The sequence below is a fragment of the Typopeltis vanoorti genome, chromosome 13 (genome assembly GCF_054136105.1).
Source record: "Typopeltis vanoorti isolate ZY-2024b chromosome 13, IOZ_Tvanoo_1.0, whole genome shotgun sequence".
Lineage (NCBI taxonomy): Eukaryota > Metazoa > Arthropoda > Arachnida > Uropygi > Thelyphonidae > Typopeltis > Typopeltis vanoorti.
Genome location: NC_143561.1, coordinates 4,182,915 through 4,206,196, shown reverse-complemented (window position 1 = coordinate 4,206,196; position 23,282 = coordinate 4,182,915). Strand labels below are relative to the sequence as shown.

General features: G+C 35.0%; 1 protein-coding gene across 11 annotated transcripts in view; it reads left to right on the top strand.

The window, feature by feature from the left end:
• rump (heterogeneous nuclear ribonucleoprotein rumpelstiltskin) overlaps positions 1–23,282 on the top strand; it is a 207,678-nt gene that overhangs the window by 24,324 nt on the left and 160,072 nt on the right. For 10 of the 11 annotated variants that reach the window (XR_016549269.1, XR_016549268.1, XR_016549267.1 and 7 more), the window contains exons 3-7: positions 2,646–2,881; positions 9,711–9,771; positions 20,703–20,796; positions 21,317–21,529; positions 21,620–21,773. Coding sequence is in view for 2 of the 11 variants with exons in the window: in XM_090403054.1 (XP_090259180.1) it covers positions 2,646–2,881; positions 9,711–9,771; positions 20,703–20,796; positions 21,317–21,529; positions 21,620–21,773 (758 nt within the window). In the remaining 9 variants the exon portion in view is untranslated. The remainder of the gene's footprint in view (positions 1–2,645; positions 2,882–9,710; positions 9,772–20,702; positions 20,797–21,316; positions 21,530–21,619; positions 21,774–23,282) is intronic. The other variant, XM_090403055.1, reaches the window with a different exon arrangement.

Below are 23,282 nucleotides of genomic sequence, written 5' to 3'. Positions count from 1 at the left end.
AACTTGCTACCAACACCGTAATCAACCTTTCTTCAGTCACACTGAAGCCTGAAGCTCTCAACGTGCTTTCACGTGGCCACAACTTCGCCATTGCTCCCAAAAAAATATGAGTTACCTGAATGAAATGAAAAAATATTTTTGTTGGATATGTAATTGTTTATATAATTAAAAAAAAAAAACAATTTCGGAACATAACCCTACTTTTTTCTATGTGATCTAAGTCTCGCATTACGCAATTCATATAACGCAGCATTTCTATGGAAACTAACATCCGCATTATGGATTTGGTCATCTCATCGGAGGATGTAATTATAAATGAGGTGTCAAATCATCCACCAATTGGTGAAAGTGACCATGAGGTGATTACCTGGGTGGTTGCCAGCAGTGCAAGGATCCCTGTGAAAAAAGGGTATATGTGGAACTACAAGGGGGGTGATTATGAAGAGCTCAGGAGACAGCTTGCAGATGTAGCATGGAATGAGGAGTTAGCTGGAAAAGAGATCAATGCAGCTTGGGGGATTTTCAAAAACTATTTAGTAGATGCAATGTCTAAATGTATACCACGGGTGAGAAGGTTAAATAAGGTAGGTGTGAGATGGATGAATAAAGAGATTAAGCATGCAATACAGAAAAAAAAGGCATTTTGGAGACAGCATAAGAGAAGTGGAAGTAACCAATTTCATGAGGTCTACAAAGACCAGGCAAGGAGGGTGACTTGGTTGGTGAGAGTAGCTAAAGAGAGGTATGAACAGCAGTTAGCTAATGAAGCCAAAAAGAATCCTAGGGAGTTCTTTCGATATGTAGCCAGCAAAAGAAAGAATGATTATGGAAGGATGACATTGATTGGAGGAAATGGTATAAAGACAGCTGTTGCAGAATGTGTTGTGGAGATACTTAATGAGCAATTCATAAAGATCTTTCAATCTTGTGAATGTGACTTCATGGAGAGATTAAGAGCAGTTGATGATGGGGAGGAGAGACTGACTGTAAGTGAGCAAGAGGTGTTTGGGGAGTTGAGTAAACTAGATGTAAATAAGGCTGTGGGACTTGATAATATATCACCACGTATTCTGAAGGAGTGTGCCAGAGAGTTGACACCTGCCTTGACATATTTTTTTAATACGAGTCTTGCACTTGGTCAAGTTCCTAAAGAGTGGAAGGAGGGCAAGATTGTGCCACTTCATAAAGGAGGTGATCGAACTCAAGCATCAAACTATAGGCCTATCTGTGTGTCAGGTGTTGTGGTTAAGTTGTTGGAGAAGCTTGTGAGAACTAGGATCCAGAGTTGGGTTGACAACAATGGTATAATCTTTGATGGACAGCATGGATTTGCTAAAGGGAGGTCATGTTTTAGTAATCTACTTACTTATTACAATAAAGTGACTGCTTCCTTGGACAGAGGAGAAGGATACACAGTAATATACTTGGATTTCGCAAAGGCTTTTGATAGAGTACCTCATGATAAGTTGACAGTCAAACTAGAGCAGATGGGGTTGGATATTAGATTAGTGCATTGGATTGGAGACTGGCTATCTGATAGGTATCAACAAGTTGTGTATGGGGGTGCAATATCCAGGAAAAGGAAAGTCACTAGTGGAGTGCCTCAGGGGTCTGTTTTAGGGCCATTAGTATTTAACTTATATATTAATGATATTGGTGAAGATTTGGATGGAGATATTCAGTTGTTTGCAGATGATGCAAAGTTGGGACGAACCATAAAGAGTAGTGAAGATGTTGTGGCCTTGCAAGAAGACTTGAATAAATTGAGTGATTGGGCAAGCAAATGGGGATGTGAGTTCAATGTTGCAAAATGTAAAGTTTTAAAATTTGGAAAACAAAGATGGGATGCAGAATTTATGCTTGGTGAGAATATATTGTTGGAAGTAGAGGAAATAAGAGATCTGGGGGTGATAGTGGATAAGGATCTAAAATTTAGGGGACACATCGCCAAAATTGTGAAGACAACACAAAGACTTCTGGGAATGATGCGGAGGACACTGACATGTAGAAGTAGGGAGATACTTGTTCCAATGTATAAGGCTTTGATTAGGCCACACTTGGACTATTGTGCCCAGATTTGGTCACCGGGTTTTCAGAAGGATGAAGAGATGTTGGAAAGGGTCCAAAGGCCACTGACTAAGGTAGTTTCTGACCTCTGGAATGTTGAGTATGAGGAAAGATTGAAAAGATGTAATTTGCAGAGTCTCGTGGAGAGAAGGAAGAGGGGAGATATGATAGAGACCTACAAGTTGGTAAGGGGTTGTTATAGGATCAATGGTGGAGAAGTTCTACAGAGAATAGTGGGAGATCAGGGGAGAACCAGAGGTCATCCCTGGAAACTGTATAAGGAGGGTGTGAGTAAGGGAGTGAGAGGCAGGTTTTTTTCGTGCAGAGTTGTGAGTGATTGGAATGCCTTGCCTGAGAGCGTGGTGTCTGCAAGTAGTTTGAATGTGTTTAAGACACGGTATGATGAGATGTGTGTGTAAGATAAAAGGACCTCCTAGATGAGTCTTTGACTCCATGAGGTCTTGTTTAATAATAATAATAATAATAATTATACAAGGGTTACCTGTACCTAATTACTCAACAAAAATATAACACATCTAAAATATATTTAATCTTTAATTCTGTTTTATTATTGACAGGTCAAGGTCTAGGTCTCCCATGGATAGGGAAAGAGATGTAAGTGGTGGTAGAGATTCTAATCGTGAGAAGGACAGAGAACGTCAGCAAAGGGGAAATAGAACTGGTCGATCAGGAGGTGGTGGTAGTGGTGGTGATGGACGACGCACTCGGGCTCCTCCAACACGTAGAGTATATGTTGCCAACATTCCATATGAAAGCAAATGGACAGATGTGAAAGACTTGTTTAGAGAAAAAGGTAAGTTCAGCCGTATTGGTATGATGACTTTGACATGAGGAACATAATGATAGTTTGGTCAATTTACCACATGCATCAAGCAAGTGGCAACAGTATCATTAGTATAAAATATTTGAAATATACTGATAATGTTTTGCTCATGTAATTTGCATTATTATGATGACATGAATCATAATATGCATATCTTTGTATCCCATTGCATAATTTTAATATGCATATCACATGCATGTTACATTATTAGTCTGTTTCAAAAATTCCATATTACTGATAACATTATGCAAGTTACTGCAATATCAGTTTATTTTCTTTCATTCTTCTGAAAAAGTGTAGTATAATGTATATGAAACTAGTAGAGATGAAAACTTAATAAATTGGTCCACCTATTTCTGGTATATTGTAAATATGCCAGAAACTCAACAGGTAGGTTCATCTATTTCATGAAATTTTTGAAATAAGTACATAATTCAGTTTTAGATAAAATGGATTATTGGTCAGATTCTTTCATTAAATTGATTAGTGAGGATGCGCATTTGAAAAGATGGTGTGGTGTTATTTGCTCTTCAGTTAGAAAGGCAGGCCTATTGTCAAATGGCCTCTCGGATATAAGGAACTTGTAAAATGGCTTTACATTGTATGTGAATTGAGTTACCACTCATTCAGCCTTGTTGCCTCTGCAGTATCTAATGACATGTTAAGTGATAACTAAGAGTAGTCTGTAAGGCACTTTATTTTGCTAATATAGTTGAGAAATAATGCTTAATCTGTAATTTCTCAACTATATTGGCAAAATAAAGTGCCTTACAGACTACTCTCAGTTATCGCTTAACATAATGTCATTAGGTACTGGTAATAGTTGTAATTACCACAGAGGCAACAAGGCTGAATGAGTGGTAACTCAATTCGCATACAATGTAAAGCCATTTTACAGGTTCCTTATATCTGAGAGGCCATTTGACAATAGGCCTGCCTTTCCAACTGAAGAGCAAATAACACCACACTATCTTTTCAAATGTGCATCCTCATCAAGATATTGTTGCTGAAATTGCATGAAATCGCATTGTCATTTATTTGCATTTAAAAGAAGTAGTGATATTTTGTAGATTATCAGCCTGGTTGCCAGTGGGTAGTATTTCTCTTCTCCAACCTACAGTATTTGTTTCTCATTGTGACACAGCTGTCGATGAAAGTCTGTGACAGGCGATTTTCATTGCCTGATGTGAGATTACTTATTAGAAGGCTTGAGGTGGCCTGAAAAAGTATTATGCTTCTGTTTAAAGCTTGGCTTCCAGATTGTTCAACTCTTAGTCTGTCTACTCGCAGATTAGTGATTGGTAGTACACGTCTTTTTTCTGATTGCCGTAAACTAAGATTACTAAAAAGCTAAAATTATTTAAAATTTTAAAGGAAAAGTTATTAAATTAATTAAATTGTTTAATGTGCGGAGAATAAAAAACACAAGTTTAAAGACTTGTAAAGATATTTAAATATCTTTGCATGAATTTTTGTGTTACAAAAGATTATCATTAATAAACTAAGAGTGAAATAAGAGATGTATAAAAATATCATGTAGATAAAATATTTGTTTAACAATATTCTACTGTAAGATGAATATGATGAAAGCAGCATTTATTTTTTACTGTTAGTAGTTAACTAGCAAGGCCTTTAAACCTAATCATACTTTGTGGTTTAATTCACTGGTGCAATTAGTTTTCCAATTTAGTAGCAACAGCAGGATGTATATACCTTACATTATTGGAATTTAAAAGTACCTGTAAAGTTTTTTTTTATACTGAGTGCATGAAATTATCAAGTGGAAAAGAAACTTCACATCACATTGTCAACAAATGTATCCAGTCTGCCATTATCAAAAAACTGCTCCCTATGATACTTGGCTGTTATGACGTTATTCATGCAGTTGCAAATCACAGAATAGAGACTGTATATGCTCCACTGTGTGAAATGTACATCTGATGGATAGGAGAGAGAATGAGGAATACAGAGAGAGAGAGAGTCGTAAAAAAATGGAATGGAGAGAAAAAGAAAAAAGAACAAGAAATGTTGTAGATAATTCCCTTTACAAGAAAAACATAAGGAATGCATACTCTTGTTGTTTTTCCTTATTATTCCAGTTCTTATTGACAAGTTAAATGTATCTGCACCGTTGTGATTTTTAAATAGCCAATAAAGATTGGAAAGAATATTTTCTGTGGTTATAGAGCTGACAGTTGCAAGTAAAAATGTAGGAACATTTCAAAATATTTATATTCTTTTTTCTGTACTGTAATTTTATGAAGTAAACTACTAATTGGTACCTGTTTATTGTGATTATGTGCAAGGAAATTTGTTGCTGCTGTTTCCCTTAGTGAACTTAAGAATTGATGAGAAACTTGTTCTGACTCCAGAACTAAATTTGCCAACTTCTGCCTTTGCATGTATTTAATGCCAGAAGACCCAATATTACGAGGTTATGAATGGTGATTAGAAGGGTCATTAATTTTTTCTAATATATAATTTTATCATATGTGTTGAATTTACACACACACACACACATGTACACATGCTCTGTTAATAAAATATATAAAAAAGAAAGTTTCATGTATGTGGCATTGTGAAACACCAAATACATGGTCTTATTTACATACATTGTGAAACACCAAATACATATCCTATCTGAACTCTCTTTTACCCTATAAGAGAATAAAAAGGCATTAGCTTATTATTATTATAAGGAAGAGAATACTAAGAATGGTAATCATGGGGAAGGGAGCTATGTTAAACTTGATAAAATTATAAAAGGTAGAGATGTTCAAAAGTTCATCATCAAATTCCTCATATATACCCTCAAGGGGTGTACAGGATATGGTAGTACTATATGAATAATTTACATCATTACTAACTTCCTATCTACAATTTTCCTCCAAATCAGTCTGTTACCTGTCAAGACTCCAACATTATCAGATCTTATATTTTTGTCTTCTAAGGCACTTTTTACTGTATTAATCCACCTATATCTTGGTCTTCCTTTGGGTCTTTTTCCTGCAACACTTGTTTTGCTAATCTTTCCTCTCCTGACCATACCACCTGAGATTAGCTCTTCTAACACATTCCTGGATGCCGACAATGTCGTTCTTTCCTAATATCCTCACTTTTTAATATGATATTGTCATTGATGCCATCTGTTCATTCCCCTAATCTTTCTCAGCACTCTCAGGTCTGTGGTCTCTAGTCTTTGGTCAAGTATTTTATTACTGACCCAGCTCTCAGATCCATAAGTTAATATTAGTTTGAACACTTTCTTGTATACAGCTAATTTGGTGTTTTGTCTAATTTCTCTCTTATTATATATAATTTATTCAGTTGTGATTCTGTTGTCCATTTCCATATTTAATTTACCATCTTCACTAAAAATTGTACCTAAGTAGCTGAAATGTTTTACTTGTTCTATAGGTTCTCCATTCACAATACAGTTGATATTTTCAATGTTTCTGCCTATTTTCATTGTCTTATTATTGCTGACCTTCATACCATATCTATTACAACAGTTATTCAATTTTGTCATGGAATCTTTTGCAGATGTACCGGATTTATTTAGAAATAACATTGCATAAAGCAAAGAGCTGAGATTAACATCTCCTATTTTGATATCAGATTTAATACCCCTTTCCTTCATAATGTGATCCATATAGATAATGAACAGAGGGGAAAATGTACATTCTTGTCTGACACCAGATTTAGCATTAAACCATCGTCCTGTACTTCCTTCAATTTTAACTGCTGCCTTACAACTCAAACAAAGACCCAGTATTGCTTAATATAATGCCCCATTGACACCATATAACCGTAGCACATTGAATAGCTTCTCTCTTGGCACCTTGTCATATGCCTTTTCTAGATCTACAAAACTCAAGTACTTATTTTTGTTATATTCCCATAATTTCTCAACTATCTGTCTTAAAGTGAAAATCTGATCCTAACATGCCTCTATTTGGCCTGAAGCTTGTTCTTCACCAAGCTTCTGTTCCACAATCCTTCTCAACTGTTTCTCACCATAAATCTTATCAGGAACACTCAGTAGGGAAATACCTCTGTAATTCTCACATTCAGTTTTATTTCCCTTTTTATGAATGGGTACTATTAGAGCTCCCCTCAAATCATCAGGAATTCGTCCCTATACCTCCATATTATACCTCCATACGTGAGCATTTCTGGTCGAATATCATCTACTCCAGCTGTCTTTCCACATTTCAGGCTTTTGATGGCTATTTCAAGTATGGATATGTATTCCTGACTGCACGCGGGGTCAGTGTTTTTTTACCACTGTGCTGTCATCACTGCTCATTTCATTTAGCCATTTTTTGAATTAATTACTCTGTACTTCAAGGATATCTTTTTGTTATGTTTTCATGTTGCTTTATCATCTCTAATATCTTTTACAGCACTCCCTCCATTTCTGAGCTTTTTCAACATCCTCCAGAATATCTTGCCACCTTGCTGATATTTATTTTCTATGTTCTTACCAAAGTCTTCCTTTGACTTTTGTTTAGCTAGTTTTATACAGTGTTTAGCTTTCTTACATTTGTCTCTGTATTCTCTTAAAAGCACAAACTGACTTATTTGCGAAGAACTTTTGATATGCTTTCTTCTTTTACTTCCTGTGTCCACCATGGAGTTGTGATTTTTCTATCCTTGCAGACCACCTCACTACATGCCTCTGGCTGAATCAATCAGTGTTTTCTTCAGGGTTTGCCCTGAATGTCTAAGGTTTGGTTCCTGTTCTCAAATTCTTTCATTTTTTCTTCAATAATCTTTGTGTATTTTAGTCTACAGTTCACATCTGAGAGCTGCTCAACTTTTATTCGCTTTAAAACTTTCTTACATGTTATTCTTTTCAATATGAAATTTAATTTTATCCTGCTCAAGACTAAATGGTGATCACTTCCAAATTCAAATCCTCTGTATACTCTGGTGTCCTTCACCAGGGATGAAACATCGCTATCAACAATAACATAGTGAATGAGACTTATAGTTTGTGGCCGTTACTATAAAAATAATTTTTTACACAAAAAAGCAAGCATTACATATTGTATGTAACTCACCAGAAAATAAAGTGCTCAGCTTGAGATGAACACACTTATGATTTTTAATGCACTTTCCTGGCAGAAACGAGGAAAATTTCCTTGCCTCTTCTCTCCATGTCAATTTGTGCACTTTTTTATGTTGGTAATAACCAGTCCTTGTCCTGAGCAGAAATCCAACAGGTATTTGCGATTATTATTAGCTTTTCTCTATTCTCCAAATTTTCCCAAAATATTTTGTATATCTGACAATCATTTCCTACTCTATTTAGATTCCCAACAAGGACCACCTTTTCCATTTTCATTGTGTCAGTTGCTCTCTCTAAAGCCTCAAAAAATTCCCCCATTCTACCTTAGTAGAACCTTCTGTGGGAGCATAGGCATAAATAAGTCTCATTGTCCAGTTCCCCATTCTCAGATTTACTGACATCACTGTTATTCAAGATTAGCATCATATTTAGTATTGAATATTATCGCTACTCCTTCTTTTCCTTGATTGTCATTGCCTTAATATAACATTTTGTATTTTTTGCTCAAAAGATCTCACCAGTTTTGCCTTTTTTTGTTTCAGTCAACCCTATTATATCAATCTGGTACTTATCCAATTCCTCAGCTAGCTCCATTTCTATGCCTTTCAGGCTTCTTATGTTGATAGTATAGCGATCTTAAACTCCGGTGATGTTGAGTTTGGGGTGGGTTTTAGGATTTGTTCCAGTAGCTGACTTTTCGCTGTTTGCCCTGGTTCCCTGGCAAAATCAACGGGGGCCTTGTTTAACCTGGCGATGCCCTAGCCGGCATGAAATTTTGTCATGTTGTACCATCATTTGATAATTTGGTTTAAGCCAATTAGAATACAATTTGGTCGGCTAAATCCCAAATTGCCAGCCTATCCTCGCTCGTTCAGTATCCAGGTAGATATCTAACAGGGGTGCACCATGGGAAATTGAGGATTGGACAAGTCAAAGTTAGAATTTTACACACACTCCACAAGTTGGGGGGGAGGGGAGGATTGTACCCATTGCCATACCTTCTTTTTTGCGCATAAAAATTATTTACCTACAAATAACTGGAACGTACTACTTGGGCAAAGGGAGCCATAATGTTGGGTGGAAATTTGTTCTGTTAGAGAAGAATTGTCACTGATCGCGACATTTGTGAATAGGGCAGAAACGTCAAACTGACTAATGAATCATCTTTGCCAAGTGTTATGTTTTTTATTTTGTTTATGAAGTGTTGTGTATTCTTTATATAGGAAGGTGAATGACCTTCCTATATACAGAATACAGTTGAATACTGAGAATAAGTGTTGAATCTAATTTCTTGGCTAGGTGATAATTTGGGCTGTCTATACTATCCTCAACTATCAGCCCAAGCAGAAAGTTATGTTTGTACTTTGGAACACTATATTCTTGAAGAATGGGCGTAATGGTGTAATAGCTTTTTAACAGTGTCTGATGACTAATAAGTAACACTTAAAAATTTCAGTTTTTTTCTTAATCCTGTTAGTCATATTGTAGTTCACAAGTGTTGTTATCAGAGACTAGTTGATTCATCTTATTTTGGTTTATATTAAACTGAAGTTTTACTCTAACGTGGTAGTTATTTCCATTATTTTTATGAATTCTGATTACTGTATAACCACGAAGGAAGGGATTAATTTGTATTTCTTTTTCACATGCATTATGTGAATTATATATCTTAACAGGTCATTATGGGAAAATGATTTGGTAATGTTTTTTTTTTTTTTTTTGTAGTTGGAGATGTGTCATATGTGGAATTATTTCAGGGAGAGGATGGAAAATTCAGAGGTTGTGGGTAAGTTAATATTTCTGTCATTATTATTGTTTCCTGATGTGTAGCTTCAAGTAATGTGCAGTATAATGAGTGTACTGCATAGTTTTCTTTTTTACTAACTTTTTCTTGAAATTTTCTTTCAAATTAATCTGTTATCAAGTCTGATCTTGGTCTTAAGTGACCATGAATTTAAAGAGAACAATGAATAGAAGTAGGCTCTTATACCCCCTAAACAAAGATATATTACAAAGCAACCTGGCATTGTTAGAATTGACACATTTTTGAATGCAATGTCTGGTTCGTTTCTAATATCTTTATTTGTAATAAGATTTTACCTATACTATTTTTGTTCATTCCACTAATTTTTATCACTGAGTAGAAACTCAATGATAAAAATTAGATAAACAGTTATTGGTAACATGTAGGCACAAAAAATTATTGATGCAGATCTTATTCTGAATCTAACAGGCTATTAACAGAAGCAAATTCACAAGGTTGAGCATGAACAATGAATTATTATTCCCTTTCACAGATATTGGTCATATGTTAGAGTGACACCATACAATAGATGCTAAACAATAAAAATAAACTAAAATAATCTCATCTGTTCACTGGGCATCCACAGATGCCATATGGTGACTGATGATCGGTGATGTGCCACACCAAGCCTCACTATGTAATCCAATTGTATGCTTTTCTGAAGTCTTCAACTCTCTGAAGATCAATCATTCTGCATGCACTATCCATCTGAATAACAGTCTACCCCTTCCTCTTTATCCAGGAATTTTACCTGCTGTTACTGTTCTGAGAAGTCCTCCTTCCATCGTTTCGATGTGTCCAAAATATTTTAACTTCCTTCTGTCAATATCCTTGAGGAGCCTTTAAGTTCTGCAGTTATTTTTCAATATATAAAGGATCAACTTAGATGAAACTCAAATTTATAATGAACTTAGATATCTTACTGTTCTTTTCCTTCATTTATCTGAAATCTTAAAGAATTAAAATCAGAAACAACTTTGACTTTTTTTATGTAAATTTTCTCATTGCAACTAATATGCTCTGTGGGGATATGATTTAAATAACATCACAATGATCCTGATAAGCCCAAGTTAAAATGGGTAATGAGGATCATTACCCATTTTAACTTGGGTAATGATCTTATCTAATCGATTTAGATCTTTGAGTCTGAGTATTGTTGGGAATGGGATAGGAATTTAAAATTATTTGCATAGTTCATTCTCTGGGATTTTCCATTTATGCACATTAAAGTATTGTTTCAGAACATATTCATCTTCATACGTTATCATTTTAGATTTCTTGGTTGAATGTTCTGCAATGGGCATTTGCACTAGCTACTCTGAAATGTTGTATGTGTTCAAACTGACCCAGTGTAGCATAAAGTTTCTTTCATAAGGAAGGAAAGTTTCCTTATTGGTAGCAAAGAATTTCCTTTCGTACTGTCACAATAAACTTATGTTTGAAGTTGTCAGTAAGTTTTTTGCTTTACAGTATTTTATCTGCAACCCAATTTTCTACCCAGATAGCTGAAACCTACTTTTTATATCAGGACTTTTCTTGCACAATTTGTCAACGCCATAGCATCTTAATGCATTGCAGATTTAACTGATTACCTTCACAGTATCAAATAGTTCCTGCCATTGTAGGAGACCAAGAACTTTTTTTATATCATCAGGCTTCTCCCTTGTGTCAGTCAGAATTAACACTTATAATTTCATCTCTGAGTTTTCTTTGATGTTTTGGTAGTATTACCAGTAAATATGCTTTTTCTTTCTTTTTTTTTTTTTACTCAAATATAACAAAAATATAAAATACTAGTACTAATTATGTGTAAATCTAATACTTGCATATCTTATGTAAGATGACACATAAATGCCGATTCTGTATATTAAAGAAGACGGATATGCAGTAAATAAGTACATAAATCCATGAATGACATCCACACATCTCCAGTTCAGTAAAGCCCAATCTTTTGGTGATCAAAAAATGTGTCTTATCACGTAGTTTAGTTAAAGCCTCAAGCTTAGAATGATTGCATTAAAAAGATGAAAATTGAAGAAGAGTAGGTACACTGGCATCAGCACAGCTATATTGGTTTATTCCTTATTCATCCTTCAATTGTGTGTGGCAGAAAAGTAATGAAATTAGGTGAATCTCTAAATATTCTACAATGAGAGAAATGCATGCTTTAACGAGTCAACACAAAATGTTGGGTTTAATTGTTTAATGATGCAACATTGTGATCCAGACTGAAACAGTAAATTGGTGTCAGGGTGTATTGAAGATCTGACATACAACTGAATAATATGGAAATGTTGATAGAAAACTAGTAATCATGAATACTTGATGAAGTAAAATCCTGTATACTGTTGAGGATACATATCATTTTTGGTTGAGATATAAATTATTTTTAAAGTTGGAACAGATAAAACTAGTATTTATTTAATTCATGTGATTTATTTCATTAATTGTTACCTTATTATAAAGAATTAATAATTTTGCAAGGTATGATACTTTTCTAAGCACTTAGGTAAATGTAACGGTATCAAACGTTTTTTACATCGCCATGTAGTCTCACTTACATTATGCTTGGCACATACATGGCATCTCTTTGCTGGATGTCGCTTTTTATTAGTAGGGGTATATATTCAGGGAAATGTTGCCAATTTTTTGCTTGCAGTCTAATTGGGCAGTCCTTTTGTGATGGACATCCACGGGTACTATAATTAGGTAAAGATATATTTGACGACATCTGCTGCTACGTTCAAACAGAAATTGACTATTGTTAGTTTTGATGTATTGGGTAGTTTGGAATATAAAACATAAGCATTGTAAATAGCGATATCCATCAAATAGAAAAATATTTTCTTGTAACCTTTGACGCCAAGCAAATAGTTGGTCTTGCCTATCGACACCGCCCATTCCGCAATTGTATTCAAGAACACATTTAGGTTTTATTACTTTATCGCCCCTCTTACTTCTCCTTACTTTTCCTGTATCTACCATTTCTTCTTTTGAATGCTTTGTGCTTATCATGTAAACATCCTTCTTATTGCGCTAACGCAATGACAAAATTCCTCAACAAGATAGTTTTTGATTCGCTTTTTTTATTTTATATGTTGTCAATTTCTTAGGCATATTCTTGTGATTTTTTCTAACTGTCCCCACAACATTTCTACTATTTTTTCTCAAGAAATAAAATAATTCTGGTGACAAATACCAATTATCTAAGAATAACATATATCCTTTTCCTAAAATAGGTTCGGCCAACTCATGACCACATTTTGAGATGCAGGTGTATCACTTCCTGGAATTTTATCCTTTCCTGTATAAATTTTGAACTTTGAACAATATCCACAGTCTGATTCACATAGCTTGTAAAATTTTATCCCAGATCATGCTCGTTTGCTGCAATGAACTGTACATAATTTAGTCGACCTCTATATTTCATAAGGGATTCGTCAATTATTACATTTTTATCTGGTGTATATAATTGCTGAAACTTATTATTCAGGTAGTCGACTATATTTCACACTTTACTTATTTTGTCGTCTTTCTTTATTGTTTCATTATCCACAAAATAGAGAAAATAGCCACGAAGCGTCTACGAGGCATAATTTTTGAATATATGGGTGTCTCGACCACAGCCCTCTTTGACCAACACGTCTATATTAGATTTTTGTACCTGTGACATAATTATACATAATGCAAAATATGCCTGCAATTCATCACTTGTTATTGGATACCATTCTTCAATCTTTTCCTCGTTTATTGCTTGAGCTGCATATCTATTTGTTTCAAAACAGAAAGAGGTGTCAGATTTGCACCAAATCTTAGCAAAGCAATTGCATTGGTGCCAGGAATTTCCGTAAATGGTTTTATAATAGGAATATTTTCCTTTTCTTGCCAATTCCATTCATCTTCTGTTACATCGGAATCATCGCTGCTAGACTATCGGTCTCAAACGTTTACGAACATTGCCTCGAACCGAACTTTTACTGCTACTGTTGCTATTGTCACTTGACATGTCAAAAATGCCAACACTTTGATATAAATTTGTCTCGCTGTTTTTATCCAAACTGTCCTCTCCACTTTCAATATCACTTTCAGCCAACATATAAATATTTGCAGACATATTAGGGATGATAATAAATTGCAACACTAACTAGTAACGAGTTTATATGCATATATATTCACTGCCTAATACCCTAAATTCATTTGAAATTGACGCGAACTTCGTAACATCTGCGATACGTCAAAATCAATTTTGGTGCAATAAACAAAAGACTTAATCACAGATGTCTTTGTATGTTAACAGGTTAAACAGATTTAATCTAGCATTTAGTTGGTGTATTGTTTTTTTTCCTTAAGCTATAGTCTCATTATTTTCATGCTTTAGGATTAAACCTAGTTTAATTTTTCTTAAATGGTGTAGTGTTTAGTCATTTGAGAATCTTAAGCTTTGAGAACACAAAAGTTTTTTTTGCATCACTTATTGGAATGAGCTACTAGCATTAACTAGTGCAATCCATAATGTTAAGTTCTGTATACTTTGTACTTTACTTTTACAAAAATTAATAATTTCTATTATAGCAACGAAGATATATACATTAAAATAAATTAATGAAGTAACCAAATTATAAAATCTTGACAACAGGATTACCACTTTTTTTTTTTAACTTCAACTCTCAACATGACAGGCTGCAAAATTTATACATTAGCCATGAGGACACTATTTAAGGAGAAAGTTGGTATGTCTTCTGAATAACTAAAATTTGTTACTCTTTGAGAAAACATCACGATTAAGATAGTTTTTTCAAAGAAAACAATGGAAGAAAACAATGTGTAGGTTTGAATCTACACAAGTAATTGATGTTGAACAGCTGCTCATATAGTTCCAGAAGAGTGAATGAATAACGGTGGCTCATTTTTGGGTATAGAATCCATGAAAATACCATAAAGACATACAGCAGAAGCAATGTCTATGAGAAAGTGATCAAATATATGACCAAAGAGAGTGTGGTATCATCTGTTAACCGGATTTACCTTTTCAGAATATGATCAAATATTTTCACAGCAATATTTTCATCGAGCACTCTAAATGTATGGACAGTATCTTAAGTTTGGGATTTATATATCATTAGCTATATAAATGAGCAAGTGCTGAATGATCCTTAGTTTCTTGGAGGCTATAGAGATAAATATATTTCTAACACTTATGGGTAGTAGGTAAGGCCAAGAAGAGAAATCTGACCTTGTTTGGAGGTTTAATTGTTATCACAGGTAAGAGGAGTTGAATGTTGTATTTTTAAATAACTTAGTAATTGATATTATCAAGTTTTAGAAGTATTGAGGTGTTCACATGTCCTTGCCTCACTGAAGAATCCAAGGCATATGCTGTGGAAGGTCTTAAAACTTAGAATGATTGCATTAAAAAAATGAAAATTGAAGAAAAGTAGGTACACTGGCATCAGCACAACTATGGATATAATGGGATGAGGCCATTTGGTCATTGAGAGAAGGATATAGATATGTAGGAGAGTGACTGGAAGTACAGAATGTACAGAACTCTGGATTTGGTGGATAGATCTGAGCAGAAGCCATCTACTATGATACACACTGAACTACCTCTGGATTGTGAATTCTTTAGACATCTCATCTTTAGTCAACTCAGATATGCAATTCAGATAAACTAAATATTTTTCATGCACTGACTGGTAGTGGTAGAACAAGTGTTTGGGATTCCAGTTTCCATACATGCATATTGGATGGTATGTGGGCCTTCATTCCAGTTTTTATTTTTACCAACAAGAAATATAACCTTCTTTCGATTCCTGACCTAAGTGCACATAAAAAAATTGCATACAAAGTATCTTTTGGCAACATCACATCAGATTCCCTTGAAATCCCAGAGCTTGTGTAGCTCAGTGAAGTGGCCCAGATTGTGGACCAGATTACCTCAGTATTTCCATAATCCACATTGTATGTACCTCCTTTTGGATGTGTATATTGGTATGCACTATTATGGGAAAGTGCACTACTCAAGACAATTTTGATCCTTATTGAGGTCTCATTGTCTCATAGAAATATATGAAGTGAAAATAGTGTTATCACCATATTAAAATATTGAATGATGGAATAGGTATTTGGGATGGAAGTAACCATCTTCATTCTGTTTTGCACAATTATAATGCCAAAAGAAGTGTGGGCAGCCTAAGCTGCCCATAAAATTTAGTATTTGGAAGGAGAGGATTGAGAAAAGGTCAAAAGTATTAGATAGATGGTATTCTGCATTTATCTGGTATTCTGCTGGATGGATGGACTATTTGTGTTAGGTCGTTGCTAACAGAAAAAATATGCATCTCTACCAACTTGATCTGTGGCATTAGGAAATGTTGCAATTTTTAAGATGATCTGACTGTTTGGGTATTGGATTTCAGAAAATCAAGCTTTAGAGGTTGGGTTATCAGAATTTGGAGTGGTGTGATCCTACAGGAAGGATTCAGTGTTGGGAATTCTTTGACAGGGAATATGAATGCAAGCATGAATTTCTTGTGGTGGATGACTACATGTGTACAGTCTTCCATCAAAAGGATTGCTTTGAAAGTTGTATATAGACAGTTCAGATGAATTATAGTTAAGGCCACCATCTGAGGGTCCATTAATTATTATTATTTGGGCACCTCCATGGAGTCCAAAGACTCATTGGAAAGACCCAATCTATCCACACAATCAGTCATACCTTGAACCCATTAACAGACAAAGCACTCACAACCAACTGGCAAACCCATTCCACTCATTCACCACTCTCCGTGCAAAATATCTAGTCCTCGCACCTCTACCGATCACACTTTTATTCAACATCCAGGGATGACCACTTGTTCTGTTCCCTCTAGCCAAGTGCTGAACCATTTCCACTGCATCTATCCTATAAAACCCTTTAAACAACGTAAATGTTTCTATTCATATTCCCTCTTTTCCTCCTATCAACCAACTTCTGCAGTCCATACATCTTCAATCTATTCTCATAGGGAACATTCCACAGGCCACTCACCATCTTGGTTACTTGCTTCTGAATCCTCTTCCCCCTTTTCATCCTCAAGAAACCCAGGACACCAGACATGATCACACTAATCCAGATGTCGATGTATTGAAGCCTTATAAAGAGGAATAACAACTTCCTTATTTCTACTTGGCTATTAATGGGCTACGTTAGCAAACTTAGCAATATCTCCTATAAACTTTCTGTCTATTACCACACCTTAATTTCTAGCTTCATCTTCCTGGAGTACAGTGCCAACAATGTTGATACATGCCTTGTAATCTGTTTATCTCAAAATGCATAACTTTACATTTCTCGACATTAAACTGACACCCATTAAATTTTGTCCATACCGACAGCCTGTTTAAATCTTCCTGCAAGCTCTCCACATCGCCTTGATTAACAGTTATTCTCTATTTTTCATCATCAGCAAACAACTGAATATTTCCTTTCAGGTTATTTCCTATATCTTTTATGTACAAATTAAACAGCAATGGTTGCAGCACACCACTAGTCACCCGTTTTCACCTCGATTCTGTCCCTCCATATACCACTTTTTGATATCTGTCCAGCACATCTTTTGCATAACAGTTCCATGTGGTATTCTGTCAAATGCTTTTGCAAAATCGTAACCATTTCCTTTATCCAACTTAGCTGTTTATTATGTTATAAAAAGTTAGTAAATTACTAAGGCATAACCGACCCTTCACAAAGCCATCTTGACTATCATACGGTAACATATTTTTATCTACGCATTCTTGAATTCTCTTTGTGACCAATTTTTCTAGTACTTTTACCACCATGCCTAAGATAAAGGCAGTTCTTAGTGAATCAATCCACCTAGTCTATAATTTGCTACTGCGGTCTCAGAATATCCCTCATGCAAAGGAATTGTTTTGCCCACTTTCCACTCCCTTGGAACTGTACTAGAGTTGGGACTTACAGCCTAGTCAAAGCATTGCAAGTTACCTTAACATTCTCACAAAACCCTAGCTGATATCCCACAGCTGTATTTACATTGAGATTCTGCAATATCCTAAGAACCTCCAATTGATCCACCTCTCTTCCCACATTAGTGTCTTGTCACATAAGTTAAAGCAGTAACCTCACTAGGAAGATATATGCTTGCAGAGTGGTCACCCAGTAACTCAACTGTTTTATCTGCTTCTGTCTCTTTGTGACCATCATCATCATCATCATCACTCATTAAAATTAATCTTCCATAGTCATTGTTCCTCTTACTTGCCACAACAAAAGAATTCTTTTGGATTTCCTTTGGCTTGCTTGGCTAGATTCTTCTGTTTTGCCTTGCTTGCCATAATGGTCACCTTTCTTGCCTGAGTCTTGCATTGTTCATAAATTTGCTGGTCACCTTTCTGTTTATGTACCTTGAACAGCATTTTCTTCTGCAGCTCTTGTGCTTAATGATATTACTTATCCATCTAACTTCTACCCAATTAACCCTCCTTACACCTAGGTATTCAATTTAATAGTGCTTCCTCTACATGACCCTTAACTATCCCATGTGCTGCTAACATTCTTATCTTGCAGTGTTTTATGTGATGTACAAATTTAATTGCATGTCATAATCACCTGCCTTGTTGTTCCACATTAACACCTTAATAGAATATTCCTCCTGTTTTATAATCTCCCATGTAAAGGCTGCATGGTCACTTTCACTAGTTGGAGAAAATGTTGCCTTGGTTATGGATAGCTCTTCTGATCATATGACCAGGTTCAATACTTTCCTATCCCTACTCCCCTCCATCACATGCTGCCTTAAATAATTCTCTCTCAGCATATGTATAAATTCTATTTTGTTCCTGTCATGTGATCTTTCTTCCTTCTAGTCTATATCTCCATAGTTGAATTCCCCGATAATAATCACTCGACCTGTACTCATAGGTCGGAGAGTTCCATAGATGATCTGGAAGATCATCTATGGAACTCTGATCTATAGTAACAACCAACCGTATATTTTGTCTTGCCTGTCTCCTATCCTTTTTGTCTGCAATTCATCTGCTATCATCCACAACACTCCTCCTCCTGCATCCTATCTTCCCTGAAAATATTCTAACCTAACCTTTCAAATTCAATCCTTGTAACTACATCTGCTGTTAACAGTCTCACTAATACCTATAACTTCTGGCAAGGTTGCACTAACCAATGGCAAAAATTCCTCTCTCTCTTGTTCGTTATACTTTTGGCATTAGTATATAGAAACTGCAGCATCCCTTTAGTCTCCCACTCACCTTACTTTCTGAATTGTCTACCCTATTCAATATTTTTGCCTGAGAGACTAGATTCCACACTTGGTTATTCTCACCTACTCATTTCATAGGTGCCTTCACACAAACACGAAGGCATTTCTGTTGATTTTTTTTGCTTCCACCCTAATTGTTTAAGTTCCTTGAATTTGCACTTCAGCATACTCTGTGAACAAAGACACTTAACACCAAACTTAGCACTTCAGCATCCTCTGGACACTTAACACCAAAACCATTTAGACGCTATCCATCAACATTGTACAACTCCTTACTGTCAAACACAGACCACAAATTTGACATTATTCCTTTTGCATAATCTACGTATATACCCATTTGATATCAATGGCCTCCTCCTCCGTTTTCCTCTATCATAGCATGGTAGTAGTTTTCTCCTTCTTGCTTTTCAGTTTTGCGTCTTCTAACAACTCCTTTACATCCTTGCCTCGAGTCATTTTTACCAACCAAGATGATCATTTCCTGCAACTTACCTTTTTGCATCTGGAAGGCATGACTAATATAGGGAATTTCTGTACCTGGGAAACAAGATTTTGTCACCCTTTGTTAAGTACTTCCCTGATCATCGAGTCTGCATACATAATTCTCTCCTTAACTTGTTTTTGTTGTTTGTTCGGTTGGTCCTTATTATTCCTTCGGATCACCTGCTTTTTTTTTTCCAGCTCTGCCGCTTCTGCAATTTTTCAGTTTTGGTCTTTGTCCTATGAATGCATTTAATCCTGCTATTTCTTTATTAATATCTATTTCGTTCTCTATTTCCATGGTTGCATGTTCATAATTAATATTTTCCATCTTACCATAGGTATTTGTTGCATCCTTGTCATCAGCTAACAGACAGACAATTTTGAAACACTTAATACATTCTCTCTCTCCCCCTCCAGTTTCTATTTTCTTACACATTCTTTAATTTTCTCGACAAATACATTTCGCCCATATGTATGAAATGTGAAATAAAATGTTAATAATAACCGGTCTGGTTTTGAACTAGTGGTGTACATCATTTCTGTTAAGGTTGTGAATGATGCTGAATTAGATATAGCAACTTTTTTTTTATGCAATAGTTGTGCATACATGCCACATCATGAAAAAGTGGAGTTTATTTTGCTGCTGCATGAATCATGCCTAATTCATTATTGGTGCAACAGTTATTAGTGCTATGCTTGTTTAACACTCATCCTATTTCAGATTTTCTGAAAATACATCAATCTAATTTTATATATGACTGATGAAAATGATAAACGTGATTCCCTTTTATTCCTTATCCATTAAAGTTTGATATTATAATAAGGAACTGTACTTTTGCCTCGCAAAGTATACCAAAAAAAAATTATATTTTTTAGATGCGTTTATGTTTAAAGAGGGGAGAAAAATAGTCACATGTTCACCATTACCTTCTCTTCCAAAATGTGATTAAATGATAAACTAAACTATATAATTATAAAATAAAAATTTTAGCCAGTGTTACAACTTATTTCTAGGTATTATTAAGATGTGGCTTGTATTTTAATGTTGTACACTTGTACTCTAAATAGTACAATTTCTTTGCAAATAGCTGTGTGAAATTTATTTTATCCATAAAATTATGAACTTTCCAAATGGTTTTGTTTTAGAATTGTGGAACTGAAAGAAGCTTCATCTGTTGAAAAGGCTATTAATGTTTTACATCGATTTGAATATAAAGGACGGCAGCTAGTTGTTAAAGAGGTAAGATTAGACCTTTGTATAATATTGGTTATTTGAATATATATGAGTGTTCATATTGTTTATAGAATATAGCTTTTTCTTTATAAGGAAACCTCACCTTATTAGCTAGATTAACCAGATTTATTTTTTAATATACAAATAGTTCTATATGTTTTACTGCTTGTATCTGGTAGCCTTGTCAAAGTAACTGACCTAGTTGGCTGAGTAGTTAGTGTACCCACTCATCAACCAGTAGGTCACAGTTCAAATTTTGTTGCAGGCACGGTTGTTTGTGCTTGTTGGTTAAAATTATGACTATTGTAATGCAGAGAAATGATTAACTAAATTCCCTAGAATAAATTTTTTATAGTAATCACAATGCACCATTTTTTTATGCTTAGTGACCAATAATTTCCATTACCAAAAAATGTTTAGGTAAAAATCAGTTTTAGTTATATTGTGTACTTGATTTTTTTTCCTTGTAAAACATTTCAGTTCATTATTCTAAAAGGAATACTTTTATATTTCTTATTAACTTCAGGATTATGATGTTGAACGAGACAAGAGTGGTCGACCTGTACCTCGATCAGGACAACGATCCTCACTCGATCGTAGTTCCAGAGTTGGGGATAGCTTTGGTGGTGGTGGTGGCGGCGGTGGTGGTAATCAGTTTAATACATATGGATTAAATCCAGACTTTCTCAAATCTCTTGGAATAACAGGACCATTAACGAATAGAGTATTTGTTGCTAATGTAAGTATGCGTTTAAGTAAGTAAGATGGAATTTTTTTTGTCAGCCCAGGTGGATGACTTTTGTTTACCTGAATCGTTTAATTATTCTAGCTTGACTATAAGGTGAATACTAAAAAGCTACAAGACATCTTTAAGATGGCAGGAAAAGTAACTAATGTTGAATTAAAAACTGATAAAGATGGAAACAGTAAAGGACATGGTACTATTGAATTTGATCATCCACTGGAAGCTGTTCAAGCTATTTGTATCCTTTATTAATTATTATTATTATTATACAGGGTGTTTCAAAAAGAATGACCCGATTTCAAATAATTATATTTAATTATTTGAAATCGAATTATTTGAAATTTGAATTTCTGCATGAGTCATGACATTTTAAAAAAAAATGTCATGAGTCATGACATTTTTTTTTAAAATGTCATGACTCATGCAGAAATTCAAATTTCAAATAATTCGATTTCAAATAATTAAATATAATTATTTGAAATCGGGTCATTCTTTTTGAAACACCCTGTATTATTATTATTATTATTCGGGTATCTCCATGGGGTCAGAACACTCATCGCGGGAGAACCATTCTAACTTATACACACAATACCAATCGTACCTGTCCTCACACATCTTGCGGCTAACCCCTTATTTTCTCTTTTTTTGTCAGTCTTATGGAATCCCTTTAAAGTTTATCATATCCCCTGTTTTCCACGTATCAACTAAATTTTACAGCCCACAGACCTATCACCAGCTTGTTCATCTGAATTCTCTTCACAACCCGCTACAAGAAACTCAGGTGACCAACTCTGTGCACAGTAGTCAAGATGCTGGCAAATCATAAGCTTTATGAAGAGGAGTAATAACCCCCTTCGATGTTTTTAACACAAAAAAAAAAAGTTCTTTAAACTATTTTGTCAAGTTTTGCAGTATATGCTCTGAACAACTCTGCCTGCCATTAACCTATGGATTTATTATTATTAGACCTCAAGGGAGTGAAGAACTCGTCAAAGACACCAGCAGTCATACCTTTAAACTCATTCATACTACATGTATGCAGTACTTTGACAGGCATGTTGTTCCACTCACTGTTCTTTGAGAGATAAACTAGCTCTCACCCCTTTCTTAACCACAAACTTCCATGGATTGCCCCCCCCCCCCCTTCCCATCTTCCATATAATGAAGCAAGACTTATATTACATAACTTTGTCACAGATGCTGCCAATTCTCTTGGACATTCTTGTAGCACACAGGCCAACATTACATCCTGTCCTATTACTTTATTCAGTTGATATTTTTCAATATGTTGAACATGCATTGTTGTTTATCTACCTCCATTCTGACATCAGTTTGTCACATTAGTAACGATAAAATTTCTACCTGCATGATTCACCAAACTCAGTAACTCAACTATTTTTTTTTGCTTCTGTCACCTTCCTACCATTGGCATTGATTAAAGTTATCTTTCCATGATCATTCTTCCTCTTACTTGCTAGCAAAATAACTGTTTTGGATTTACTTTTGCCTGCTTAATGAATTTGCTCTCATAATGTAATTTAGTCTTTTTTACCATACAAGTCACCCTTTTTTGCCTGCACCCTGTACTGCACAATTAGTACCTGATCACCTTTTTTGCAGCTCTTGCTATAATTATATCTGTATGCATTTATCCTTCTAACTGGGGGTATGCAGTCCGATAATGCTTCCCACTTCTAGTTTCTCTGATTTTGCAATTCCAGCCTCTCATTAAACAACACCCTTCAAA